The sequence below is a fragment of the Corvus hawaiiensis genome, chromosome 22 (genome assembly GCF_020740725.1).
Source record: "Corvus hawaiiensis isolate bCorHaw1 chromosome 22, bCorHaw1.pri.cur, whole genome shotgun sequence".
NCBI classification, from domain to species: Eukaryota; Metazoa; Chordata; class Aves; order Passeriformes; family Corvidae; genus Corvus; species Corvus hawaiiensis.
Genome location: NC_063234.1, coordinates 4321585 through 4336274, shown reverse-complemented (window position 1 = coordinate 4336274; position 14690 = coordinate 4321585). Strand labels below are relative to the sequence as shown.

Below are 14690 nucleotides of genomic sequence, written 5' to 3'. Positions count from 1 at the left end.
AGAATCCACGTTGCTTTTTACGTGGCCAGCTGAGCTAAGCTGGCAAGCTTCAGTTTTGAGGGGCACTTTGGAGCTCTGACAAACTGCTTGGGGAATTGTAAAAATCATCCCATATAGCATTTTTCTACAACTGATCTTTTAAGATGAAATATAACCCCACTCCTTAAACAGAGCTACTGAAATTGAATATAAATTCAAGTCAAGACGAAACTCCCAACAACTCAATTCTTCAAACCGCATTAATGCCGATTGCTGCTATTTGAGTTTTGTTCTGAGCTACAGGCGTCTGATGCCTTCTCCAGTGATGACAATGCAGGGATGCAGGTTGAGGTCACCTCCAGGAGGCCTGATGGCTTCACTGACACAGAGTTAGGGACTCTGGGAAAAGGCAAGAGCAGCCCATGCCCATTGACTGATGGGCACACGTGGAACTTGCAGCTTCCCCAGCTGTGGCTGCGTGCAGGCGGCACAAACAGGAGCCCTCAGTTCCTACGCAGCAGAGGAATGCAAAAAGCTTTTCCTCTGAAAGGAAGATAGCTCTCAATTATAGTGGACCTGGAACAAAGATTGCAACGTAGCACCAGCTGTGAGCTTGTAAGTCATACATGCCAGCTGAAGGATGAGAGAGCCAAAAGGGGATGATTTGGAGAAACCCCCAACATGAGCTGGCCCACAATTTGCTGATCATATGGAGTTTATATACAGAATTCTGCTGTGATGGATTCTGCCACTGAATTTGCTTTTACCACCAGATGCCTCTAAGGACATCTGCTAATCTGTTCAGAGAAATCTCAAAGCAAGACTGTAACAGGCCACGGGGGGGGGGGGGGGGGGGGGGGGGAACTGAAAGCAATGCCAAATTGAGGCTCATTCTTCACACCAGGCATCCTGAAATGACTTACAGGTGTCTCGGACAACATTCCTGCAGAATTTCCATGTATTATAGCTATTCACTTTGCACAAATGTACTCAAAAGTTGCATTCACACCAAAGCAACACACACACACACAACAACCCTTTTGATTGAGACACCCAGCTGAGATGCTCCCAACTGCTGGGTAATCCCAGGTCTGCCATCACTGGAGGTGTCACAGCCTTCCCTGGGCTCCCTGACCTTGCTTACACCACTGAGATAAGGGGCCTCATCTCCAAGCCTGCAAGGAAAAAGGAATCATCCTGTGGGAGGTCATGAATGTGTATCAGGCCTTCCAGGCTCATATGCTTCAGTCTTGAGGACAGCCAAATTGAGGTCTGATAAGCCAACAGCGATGGTCCAGAGAAGGCAACCAGGAGGTCATGAACATCCCAGCTTGAAGGCAGGTGACAAACAGATCAGAACTAAAGCAAAATTCCAAAGCCATGAAAGCTGAAGTCAGGCTGATTAATTAATTATTTACAGTCTCAACTCAGCTGGAGGTGTTAAGAAAACCTCAACTCCTTAGAGCAGCATTTACCTTTCACGGATGTTCAGATGGGTTCATTTCAGTCTCTTAATTAGTTCACACACCAGCTATGTTAGAACAAGTTAATGCTGTTTCCACAAAGCTCTCAGAGCTCTGTGGCCACTCCAAAAAGGTGGATTTTAATCCATAACCACCAGTGTAAGCACAGTCACAGAATGAGCGAACAGCAGCCAGCCAAGAAGCTCTCTCTGCATTCAGAGGTCTCCTTCAGGAGCAGGGCAGAAGCCACCTCTCAAGAACCCAGACTTCAGTGCCCTGCTCTGCTCACGGGGATGACAAGGCTGGTACCAGGAGCTGGTGCCTGTCCCTGACGCTACTGAAGACTTGCTGAAGCCTGGACTGACTTTGGGATGATGCAGCGGGGAAGGAAGAGGGAGCTGAGCGAATTATGGATGCAAGAAATGTAAACAAACTCCCTGATCATCCCAGCCAGGGTCTCTCTGCATTTCAGGAAAAACAGTTTGATGTATTTGCCTGGCTTGGACTCCAGGACCGATGCCGCTCACCCTGCCAGCCATCTGCCACATGGCTTTTAGTTCTCCAGGCACACATGGCCAAGAGAACATGCTCCCACACCGCTGGCTGCCACACCACTGCCTGTCTGCTACCCTCCATTCTGATAGGAAAGCTTTAATACCTGACAGAGGTCAACAGCTTTAACACCTGACTCCAGCCCAGGCTGAGTAGGAGTTCAACAAACAGCACTTGTCAGTGAGTCAAGAGCTGGACACTGCCACCAGCCTCTGACCAGGAGGAAGCATTTGCCCCAAAGGCAGAACTTCTATCAGCTTCTCTTCCTTAACCCTGAATGACATCAGTGGTCTGAAATGGGAAACCCCCCTGCAGGTACAGAGCTCTTGGACCTCCACACACACCCTGGCTGTACTCATCACTAACTTGTCTTAAATGTGAAATTCTCATGGAAAACAGCAACCAAGAAAACAAAACCCCTACAGAGCTTCCAAGTCCAGAGGAATAAAACATAACAAACCCCAGCACAGAACAGGTAAAAGGTGAAGACTGTCACTGCACCAGCGACACCGTGCACAACGCTTTGATTAAGCCATTGACAAATCTGCTTTAGGGCAGAGAAATTTGGAAACATCAGGCAATCAAACTGTGAAGTCTGTGAAAGAATGTGATTAATGCAAAAATGTGATGAAACTAATGTGCTTGGCTCCAGAATTTCATGGCACACCCTACACTGGAACCAAATCTGATGGCTTCTTGGCGAGCGGTGCCCCTCTGCGTTCCCCGAACACGGTTATCCGTGTCCTCTTTGTTTTCTAGGTCTGATCAGAATCCAAAGCTTTTATTGTAGCTACATTTCTAAGGATGTGTTTCCCAGGATATGTACCCATAAACAGAGACGTGTACATGCATATATACTCTGAATAATTGCGCAGAATTTCACTCTTCCCTCCTGAGACATAAAAGAGCCAAGTGTTATTAAATTTACGGCGAGTTCGTCATAGTTTTCACATAATTTTCTTGATGCACTGCAGATTTTTTAACAGGCTGCTGCTTCCTTTCCTGTTTAATGTTAAGGTATTTGTCCAGTCTCAGCTACACCAACATCCTGGATTTCTAAGTTTATCAGCCCTAGGGGCAAATGTGTCATTTTCCCTGTTCTCCTCTGCCCTCCAGCTTTGTGTGGAAAAGGAATACAAGGGCCTGCACAGCTCAGGATGCAACAAAGGACTGCAAACTCAGATTACCAATGCTGCGGTCAGCACGAGGCTGATCCTTCATGGATGGCAGAGACACATCAGGATGCACTCCGTGACTGTGACCTCCAATTACAGGAAGCTGGGCATGACACCAGCATCCAGGCAGGGGCAGGGGGCAGGCACAGAAGCAGACCTGGTATTTGTTGACTCAGATTTGGTATTGTGGCTCCTGCAGTTAATTTTCTCTTGGTTATAGACCCACTTTATGTCTCATTTTTCTTTCACTGCCAAAAGATGTTTTTGTGCACATTGGAATGTGCTCTCCAGGGGAAGACATACAATATAACTGATGCAAAGGAAAATATTATACACCAAGGCAGATGCAGAGAGGTTCAAAGAACTGCCTGTCTGAGGGCAAACTTCCCCATCCCTCTGCATACCTGAGCAGCCTTCTCTTTAGGCTGCAAAGTTCAAAACTGTAGGAAATTATGCTCAACTCAAAACACTCAGTTCCATGGGGCCACCTGTAAGCTACAGCAACCCATTGTGACCTGACAATGGCCACCCAAACACGGAGTGCCCTTGGGGGAATCCACCTGCCAGTACTGCATAGGCTCTTTGCAAGTGAGGCCTTGAACCCTATGCAAGAACACAGGTACCATTTTCCCCCAGTGTGCAGAGGGGACCTTTTTGGGGACAATCTGGGCCGCTCTCATACCATACATCCCAGAAGTGTTGAATATTGGAAAGAAAGCGTGTGCAGATGCAAGCTGAGTTGGATGGACAAATGACTCCTTCACAGGATGGCTGTTGGCTGTGAGAGACGCTGGACTCTAAATATACAGCAAAGAAGCAAAACCAGCTCCAGATACTCACACATCGGTTTGAGCTGCCCGATGAGTTCCTCTTTTGTCCACTTTGCCCATTCCTTCTTGTCGGTGTTTATTGAGCACAGGATGGGGCCGCACGGTTTCCCGCAGTCCTCGATGGCCGGGACGTTCAGGTAGTGCACCAACACGATGTCTGGGTTCTGCAGGGACAGCGAGCAAGAGTTACATCGTTGGGGCCAGCACTCTCTGCATTTAACTTCCTAATTAAAACTGTGACAGAAAGCGGCGTGATCAGACCCCAGACTGTACTGGATTTCCCAGAGATAAGAGCTGTTCTTTAAGAGAGGTGGCAGAAGACAGCACCTGAGTTTGCACAAGGCTTCCCCCATCCTGATGGCCTCTGCTTGCAACTCTCCTGCTCCACTTGTATGCTCAGCATGAACCTCTTTTTCAACCCTTACAACACCAAATAGTTGCAAGAGTCCTTCAAACACCACTGACAATGCACACCAGGTAATATGCTTTGGTTTAAGGGACCTTTTGTTCCTTTGAGACAATGCTTCCATCAGTTCTGGTCCACATCAAGCTTTTTTGAATATAGAGAAAGTCACCTGAGAACACCAGGAACAGCCACACTCTCCATACAGTGAGAGAAAGCAGGAGGGAAGAGCCGAGGAGGCTCACAAACAGTATTACAGAGAGCCCCAAAGACGGGCTCTTTACAGACAAGCCCGGAGAATTCCTTGTCTTTTGAAGATGTTTGCAAGCTGCAGACGGTTGGGACTGGAAGAGCGCTTTGCAGGACAGCTGCAGGCGGACAGAGAGGGGCCGGCTCCTGCAGGCTGATCCCGCAGCTGATCCCGCTCTCCTCTCCCTTCCCGCGGGGCTGCGGGGGGAGGACCCTGCTCTGACGCACTGCGGTGCCGTCCCACCGACACCTGGAGCAGGAGCTGAGCTCTGTGTCACCACCCTGCGAGTAAATGAATCATCTTAACAACAGCAACAACTCCGCCAGCTCCCCAACAGCGTCCCAGGGAGATTGTTCAATAGATAATAACAAGATTGAGGAGATGATTTCTTTCCCTTAAGTCATTTACTCCTAAGTTCGCAAACTTTAATGACTGCTTTGGAATTATTTATAAGAATAAACAGGATAATGGTGTAATTAAAACTCTAATGTTTCATTAATGCTGTTAGAGCCCTGTTCTGGGGGGGAGTGGGAACACAACCCATCATCCGCTTGCAAAGGTTGTGCTGATGGCAGCACTTGCTTATGAAACCAGGGGAGAGCTGGAACAGGACACGGACACCTGCACCAAGGAGACCTGTGGAAGGGAACTTCTCATGGGCAAAGCACAGTACCGAGGCCCAGCACGCTGGAGCTGCACCCGGAGCAGCCCAGGGCAGGGGCAGGGTGGCACTCAGCACTGCTGGGTGTGGGGTGACCGTGACTCCCTCGTGCACCCCGCACATAGGGAGCATCCTGCGCATCCCCAAGATCAGGGGGAGCTGGTCGTGTCTCCCAGCTCCTCCAGGCTGGTTAAGAAGGTGCTGGCAGGGGGGAGGGCCACTGGTACCCATGTACAGCACTGTGACAAGCAGAGCAGCCCTGCAGAGCATCTGCTTGGTAAGCAGATACATCCCTCTGTCTGGAGAAGCTCTTTCAAGTTAGGAAGACGTGCCAGTAGGAACTTGCATTTTCCCCCTCTATGGTCAGAACTGCAAGCAGGGGATTTCTCAGTGAAGATTCTGTGAGAAAGCAGTATCAAATTCTTGCAGCCAGTGCTAAAAGAGTTGTACTGCACAGGGAAGTGGCAAAGAAACCCTGTAAAAAACAGCTAGTAATTTATTTCAGAGTGGTTTTGGAAAGTGCTAAAGCAAAGAAAACGGTTGGCTCTTCTATTCCTGAGATTCTTCTGTAGACAAACAACTGGACCTTTTGTGTTCAACTGTGAGGTGTTCAAAACCTTCCTTCTCACAGGAAGGCAGACAGAGGCAGCCAGAGGACACGGAAAACCATCACAACTTCTCATTCTACAAAAAGTACATCTGAAACATCACAGTCCTCGTGCATAATTCAGAAGAGGTTCAGATAGTAAAAATGATTACCCATACACCCAAATAGTCTCCATCAGCTAATTTAACATAATTAGTGATCTAGATGATGAAGTAATAAAAAGTAATATGCTTCAGAGATTTCATGTAAATACACCTCTTGCTCTCAGGGAAGTTTCAAAGAAGGGAGCAAAGACACAGCTGTGGATGATGTGGCAGTTCTGCAGGTGCTTCTACCTTCCTCTCAGGTAAACTGTGTTTTTCACAGCCTGACAGTGCCTGTTTGTCACCAAGCAGGTCAGGATTATGGGGCTTCCTGGCTTCAGTGCAACACAAACAAGTGGACCTCAGCAGTGGACTGGCACTGGAACTTAGACTTTTTATATATAAAAGCATACAAAATAAACACAGACCAAACAGGTTTGTTCCTTATGGCTACATCTAAAAGCTGATAGGTTGACAAACCTCATGAATGCCAATCCACTTGGTAACTGAAATGTTTTGACACAAATGAAGAGAATACAAATGTTTTGGAAAACTCATGATCAGCAGCGAATCACTATCTGTGGTGACCTACCAGGAGAGCAAGAGAGATGTGAAAGACTGAAAGAAAAATTACAAATGTAACTTCCATGCAGGAAAGGTGTCAGGACAGTGGACACGCCATGGCAGAGGCCCTTCACTGGTGTGGCAGGGGGGAACAAGGGGAGCCCTGGACTGGGCTGCAGATGGCTCTGGAAACACTCCTGCTGGAAATCTGCCCATCGTTCCAGTGCCTGGAGCCTCAGCAGAGTTGCTCTGCTTCCCCCACACCCGAATTGAAGGCGCTGCCATCTGTCCCTGACCTGGACAAGGCTGCTTGGCTTCTCATGCCTCCTCAGTGTGGCAGAGGAACTGCCTCCACTGCTGCTGGGGGGTAAGCAGGAGATGGTACAACAAGTGGTTAAACACAAAAAGTCGTTGGTTTTGATGAAGAAAAATGCAACTGCAACATCTGCCTGACTCTTGTTTGAAGCTTCATCAGCCCTAAGTGGTCAATAAATCAGACTGGCGTGGCATTACATTTCTTCCATGGCTTAACCATTAATCTAATGCCAGTTCTCATGAAAAATGAGGGAGAAAAACTATGTGATGGTGAAAGTGTACACATTATCCAGAAAGTGATAATGGCACATAATGGTGCTGCAGCCCTCCATCCCAGTGGCTGGAACAGCCTGGCAGCCTCCTCTGCTGCCCACCACACACCATGGAAACTATCTGACTAAAACAGGGATTGTTTGTTCCACCAGCCTGCTCCATGTGGGGATTTTTCACAGGAGCAGAAACACAAAACTGGAACAGTTCTGGGATGGGGGGGGGGGGGGGAGCGGGGGCATGGGCAGCCAGCAAAGGGCTGACCAATGTTGGGGTGAAGGAATGGTCAGTTCCTCCAGAGCTCCACGACGGCTCAGCCACAGGGAAAACTCTCATTTCAGCAACCACCTTTTGCTTCTTCTTCACTTCCCAGAGTCAGTCCCCTCCAAGGAGAAGTCTGCAAAAACCTCTGCCTTCTCAAAGCATGCTGGTTTGGTTCTCTTCTTCTATTCCTTTTTCTTTTAAAAGCAAAAATCAAAAGCCATTTCTGGCCAGCTTCCAGCTGCTCTTCAGTTGCTCAGCCAAGGCAATCAGCTCAAGGCAAAATCTCACTGGCAGGGGCTCCCAAATCACCGATGACCACAGCTGAAGATAATTTTATTTGGAAAAATACCTCTGAGCTGAAAGTTTTGCATTTGTACTCCCTGCTGGAAGGATGAAAGGAAGTAAATTATCCTCAGGGGTGACGAGCGTCAGTGAATCTCATCTCAGCCAAGGAATTACCCCCAAACGCAGCCACTTGCCCTGGTTAGCACTGGACACCTGTGTCAGTTCTGTTGTGTCAAACCTGTGAAGTTCTACACGTGGTGAAACCAGCCTGTTCCAGCTCTAAAGGCTACACCACGAAGCAGAAGGGTAGGAGGAGAGGAGTATGACAGTGGGATGCAGAGGCAGGTCCTGTGCCCCCCTCTGTCCCTGTTCACCCCCAAAATTGTAACAGGTTTTTCTTTTCTGGCAGCTATTCATTTACAAGGTTTACTTTGTATTTCTCAATCCAAAAGGCTGAAAAGGAATCTCAGCTTTCTGGGAAGATAATTCACATCCATCGCTGTGGGGTGACAGGATTAATATCTGACAGCTTATCACCCCCCAAAAAAGATAATGTAAAGATGTCCCAAAAAAAGAGAATATAAAGGGGTTTTTGTGGTTTTGAGGGGCTACCATTACGTGATGCTTCAGTACCCACAGGTAACTCAGGAACAGGTACTGGGAGTGCCTGTGTATTATCTATACGTTATCTAAAAATCAAACCAGTGAATGAAACTATTCCCAGACACATGGATGACAGAATCTTCTACTATTTATAGCAGTGTCTTTCTGGAGGGTTTCCTTTGGATTTTCAAAGGTTTGAGAGCAGAGTCTGGGATACCCCAAGAAAAAGGCACAAATACATAACACAGACACTGAAGTAATGGAATTTTTTCAGGGACCAAATGCTAGCTTTGGGCAAGATTATTGGTTTGAATCCCAGCATTTTCTTTATCCTTGAACTAATTTCTAATTGAGGTCATGCTATGGAAGGTAACCTGGTGGCTGATGCATTAGAATATATTAATCTTCCACACTAAATGTGAAAACAAAAAAAAAATAATCCACTGCCTTTGAGCGCACAACCTACTGCCTTAATTTATCTAGAGCTGGACATGTTTAATTAGGGAGAACGAGACAATTACCAGAGATATAGCACAGCCCTGGCACCCGAGCTGAGGCACTGGAGCACGGGGGAGAGAGTGGGACCCCAGAGCCAGACACAAAAGCAGTTGTTGTGCTGCAGAGCAGGACTCCTTCTGCTGGGAAATCCCTTTTAGCTAGCAGAGCACCTTGAATTAACCTTGTCCCTATGGCTCCAGCTGACAAAAGCACTGCTGGAACTTCTGGTCCTTCAATAGCTTCCTCAGGAAGAGAGGATGCTTGGAGGCAGCCAGGCAGAGAGACACTGGTGCATGTGTGGTTTTAATCAGCATCCTGACATGCACTTGCTCAGGAACTGGTGCCAGTTGTCACTGTCCTTGCCTGGGCACAGGAACTTTGGGTCCCCTCTGGGGTGGGGGCAACCCCCACCATCCTCACCACAGCTGCATCCCAGCCATGACTGGGGCCTCAAGATTTATACCCTATGGATACAGTGCTTGTCTCAAAAGGTCAGCCAGCCCACAACTCCAACATAGAGTCATTTTCCCAGTTTTTCAGCCCAAATTCTTTTGAGTTTTTTTGTTTAAGTTGAATAATTTTTGAGACAAGAGACTGGCTACAGGACGATACAGCTCCACGTACTGCAAATATTGAAAGGCTTGGAAAGCAAAAAATTATTTTGAGATGACGAGATTTCCTGCAATTGTTTTAAAGAGAATCAGGATTTAATCTGGCTGTATACTTTATAACATGTTCCCCGGTTCCTCTTCAATACCTTGGTAAGGGCACAGCACACAGAGCAGTGTGGGCATCATCAGGCAGCATTTAAATAGTGTGAGAAGCAAAATAAGAGAGTCTTAATACAGAACAAATACCAAACACTCACTAATACGTCATCAAATGTGATTTGAAGGTATTTTATATAGAAAGAGCTGCCGATGAATACTCCTGAGGATCATGTTTACTTAACGTACACTTTGAAAGACACAGAGTAATAACATGCAGTAATTCCTGGTCTCCAAAGTTCCAAAAGAAATTGATTTCTGAGATGCTTTTTATCTTTCATAGCAATACCTCTAGTGCTAGTAAAAGGTGTAACAGGAGAATGATGCTGCACAACCAGAAACATGCAGCAAAATAAAACAGAAGGTACTTCTCTTTCTCACACAGGTATTGTTCTTCTGGACAGTGGAAATTTCTTTTCATCTGTGTCACCTCTCCCAGCTGGAAGCTTTAACTTACACAGGCAGCTGACAGGGACAAGATAATTCTGCCATGAGCTGGTACTGTGTTTATCTAGGCACATGCAGGGAGCTTTGGTGCTGACGCAGAGGTCCCAGGGACAGCGAGGCAGCAGGGAAGGCTCCTGTCCTGCCTTTTGCCCCAGAGACCATGAAAGTGGTTTCATGGGAAGGTCTAAGGAGACCCGAGTCTGTGGAACCTGAGCACCTGTGGTGTTGGTACCGCCCAGCACGCAGGGCATCAACAGCAGCGCATCGCTCAGCACAGCCTGGCTCCCACCCATGTCCCCAAAGGGTTTTCTCCAAGAAGCACGGTGGGCTCCAGGCTGCCACCCACAGAGTAAGGCTCTTTTTCAAACCCGTGGTTTTCACTGTTTCTCTGGATTCTTGAAAGACCAGCCCGAGACTTTCATAGCTTTGAGCCGTTGGTCAGAAGAGATGCCAGGGCAGCTGTCTGACTCAGTTAATAGCCTTCTACAGCTATGCCACTGCTTGTGTAGAAAAACACAACCATGATTAAAGCATGCAGAGAAAACTTAAGAGAAAGCAACGTGCCCTACTTCAGCTTGCTCAGAGATACTCCTTCTTAACACCCCCGCGCAGGAAAAGTGTGAAACAGCAGCAACAGCTGCCTTTAACCCAGCTGCTGCATCCAGCACCGACTGCCTCTACAGGGAGACAGATTTGCCATGGAAATCACCAAGGCATCTCCTCCTCCTCCCTGTCACTTGCTCTCTGCAGTTTTACAATTCATTCTGCAAAAGCCTGGAGGATTTTCAAACAATAGCACTGAGGGCAAAGCAAAGGTTTCTTTGGGTTTGAACTCCTTTGAGATACTCTTCCTGACAAATGAGGCTTATTATAGCACACACATCCCTTGCTATACTGAGTATATTCTGCTACTCCAGCTCTCCACCTTTGAAGACTTACATTTGCACAGTGCCTCTATGTTTTCCTATGTTACACTTGTATATTGCAATCATTTCCAGAATAGTGGAATTTCTTCTGCAAGCAAAGTGGTGCACAGGAGAACATCAAAGCCACATGATGTTTCAGTGTCCTACACTTGAATTGTGTTTTTCATTTTCAAAACTCAGAAATCTCAAAAATTCAAATCTCAAAAAATTTGCTAACTGATACAGCCCAATTTATACATCGGGCTTACCTGATTTAACAGCAAAACACAAATCTTTGTGGGGTAACACAAAGCAAATGCTTGATTGCCCATAAAGCACCAGTGAGGAACCTCCTGGCCACCAAAACTGCAGATGTGGAGCAGAGTTTTGCCCTGCAGCTGCATGAATACTTTGAAATCATGTTATGCTGCCCATGCACACATGGGCAAAGTCCCAACAAATCACAGACACAAATGTAAATATTGAAGTACTGCATATGCTGTAACAGTGCTGCTCTCTTTGCAGGCTGCTGCTCTGTAAAAGATTTGCTACTGCATTTGGACTATTTTTCCCCACAAGTGTGAGCCAGAGATCCCTCAGCTGACATTTGTGAGGACTCTTTATTTTCTTTTCGTTCTGAAGTACAGAATCTCTTCTCCCTCTTTCTGTTTTTATTGCAACCTTTACATGGGAATTCTGTCATTGCATTTCAAACGAGCTCAGGCAGAGCTCAGCTCGGAACACTTCCATCCCCATCATCGGCCAGAAATGCCAGCATTATAAATCATGCCCCAAGTGGCTTCTGCCCTTTCCCAGCTCACCCAAGCCAGAGATACAATAATAGTTGGTCTGAAGTAAGAAGAAATTTTAATTTCAAAGCTCCACTGACATTCACCAAGTGCTTTCAAAGTTTCTATCAACAGAATGCACTGCTTCCAATTCTAGTTGGAATGAAGATGGTGCAAGTTTTTCTCTCAAGCTGATGGCCTAGTTTGCCTCAATAACACTATTATCTGTTAAATATTAATGCATTTCTGTGAATTAAAAACAGTTCTATGTGCACCGGCAGATACTTCACTTCTTACTTTTTTAATTGGTATTGTTGTAGGTGGACCAAGTAATAGAAAGCTGACATTTCCAAAAACTAAACAAGAAAAGCCCAGGAGAATGTACTGAGAGCTCATGATAAGCTTTCCCTCCAGAGACACGCTGTCCTTCAGCACTGCTCTTAAAGCTTCACCAAGCTCCAAGCTACTTTTGTACATATAAAAATGATTTTAAATCATTTGGAAGAAGATTGCCCCTCACACCCAGTGTACACTCCCCACAGCAGGGGCACGATGGACTAAGGATGTGTCTAAGGGTTGGCTGATCTGCACGAGGCAGCAGAGCCGCAGCTCAGCACTTCACAGCCCCACACATCCCACCTGCCCACCAGGAAGGGAGCTCTCTGCAGTGCTGGAAGGTGATGGCAGCTCCAGCAGCATCCCAGGGGCTGGAGCTGTGCTCACCAGCCCTGACCCCTTTCCCTACACCCGCACAGACACAGTGCAGGGGCACAAGGCTCCAGGTGCCTGGAAAAGAGGACATGTTGGATGCATGGCCTGATGCCTGCCTGAAGGAACAGCAGATAAATGCTATTTAATGTTCCACACAGCCTATACAGTACATGGTAAGCCAACAAGTCCTTTTTATTTCTCTTCTTTGCTCTTGCTCCGAGGGTTCTATCATTTATAGCTTCTTTAAATTTGTTACTTTTGATATCAGTGGCTGGTAATACAATTCCCGGAGGAATAACATCAATAACCTTCAAAACACTTTCATAATGTTGCCTTTGATAGTCTTGCAACACATTTGTTCCTATGGCAAAACCCTTATGACACTGCTATACAGCACACAGGTTATTCACTGAAGGTTTTGTTGTGCCTGGATAACCCTTCCAGACATGAGGAACCCCGGTGCCAGGGAATCCAAAGTTCTCCTCCTTTTGGAGTCCAACTTTACTTTTGAATTGCATGAGAGGGCTCATGAAGTGGAGGGTCCAAACAAAAGATGCATAAAAGCTGAGCAACATGGGGCTGTGCCCAGAGGAAGAGATGGGCAGGTACCAGGGACACCCCAAACTGCCACGTCAAGGACATGCCAGCCTCGCTCCATTCTCTATACAGCTGCTGGCTGTGACTCATTAGCCATGGCATCCTGAAAGGGATCCACAGCAGCCAGCTGGGAACTGAGGCAGCACCTTAAACCAGAAACATCAAATCCTAAAGCAAAAAAAAAAAAAGAGTATCAGATTTGAATTTCTTCTGAACTGCAAGAAAAAGATTACTAGACAACCTTCTTTTTTCTTCACTACCACTCAGAAGTCTCCCCCATATAACGGGATTAACAAACAGGGATTAGCATCTCAGCACTCCTGTTATAGGCTGGGAGACAGTCCTGCCCTCTGGGCCTCCTGCACATACACTTGGAGACTCGCACGTGGATGCCTTGGAATCCTAAAAGGAAATGTGACCCCACCAGTGCTTCTGTGTAGCTCAGAGGGGTTTCTGAACTGCTGATAAGAGTGGAATTATCTCTTATCAGACCTTTTCAAGGACTCTGACTCCTTTCTGGCCATGGAGACATTCAGGTTTCTCTTGGGGAGATCTGACAAATGGATTTTGTTTCTCTGTTTCACTACATCAGAGCAAGGACAGAACCATTCCCAGGGTGGACAAACAGCTCTTCTGGTCAGTGCCAGCACAACTCTGAACACAAGGGAGGGGCACACATTCCTTCCTGGCTCCTTTTTGCCCCAAATAGCTCTCCCTCTCACACAGTAAGAGAAAAGAATGGTAAATTGGACAGTGGACCCATCCTGCCTCAAACTGCCAAGCCAGAGCAAGTGACCTGGCTGCTAACGGAGATGTTATCAGGGATGAGCAGAAGGTGCTACAGCCCAGCTACAGCAAAGCAAACTGCCCTTCAGCCTGATCCATCAGTCTCAAATTCGCTGCACAGGAGCAGCCTGGCAATCTCCCAGCACGTGACAGTGCCCTGATAACCTCCAAAGCTGTGTTATTTAAGCAGAGAAAGGTGAGCTTTGTTTAGCCCTTGGGCTCAGGCTGAGCCGATGACAGATGCTGACACTTCATCCAATTAGATTTTTAAGTAGTGAGAGCAAATTTATCAGGCGAGCGTTTGGAGATGTGGCACATGAGAGTTATCAATTTCTTTGGTAATTCCATGGCTGCATCTCTCCTGGAGAGTCTCCCTCATCTTTTTATTTCACAGTATGCTCCAAGAAAAAACAGTGAAGTTTTGGCAATGCCTTCTGAAGAATACAACAAATAGCAAAGCAGTTGCTGTTATATGCAGAAATTCCCCCCCCCCCCCCCATTTTTTTAATCTACTTGCCAAATGTGAGTATGAAGCTGAGATATTTTATACACTGAGTGCTGGTGCCTGTGGTCTACATTCACATCAGCAAGAGAGAAGAACACACAACGCCCATGACATGGTACACCTTACAAAATATAAAAAGGCAGGAAAGCTTCTGAATTTCAGTAACAGGGGCAGACTATTACACGCAGCCAGTCACTGCTCATTTCACCCATCAGCTACTTGACCCAGCTACATACACTGGTATCTTCTGAGACATCCCAAAAAAGCAGCAGTAGTTGGAACATCCAGTGCCAGACACGGGAACATTAAAGTTTAACACAGGCACTTTTAAGTTGGTAAATGCTCGGCAAAGTAAGCACAGATCAAAGGGGGTTTTGAGCTT

The 14690-nt window shown here is 46.7% G+C and overlaps 1 protein-coding gene across 11 annotated transcripts in view; it reads right to left on the bottom strand.

The window, feature by feature from the left end:
• The window catches only part of CAMTA1 (calmodulin binding transcription activator 1), a 235325-nt gene that overhangs the window by 51971 nt on the left and 168664 nt on the right, over positions 1 to 14690 (bottom strand). For all 11 annotated transcript variants that reach the window (XM_048326078.1, XM_048326088.1, XM_048326080.1 and 8 more), the window contains one exon: positions 4010 to 4163. In XM_048326078.1, coding sequence (XP_048182035.1) covers positions 4010 to 4163 — 154 coding nt within the window. The remainder of the gene's footprint in view (positions 1 to 4009; positions 4164 to 14690) is intronic.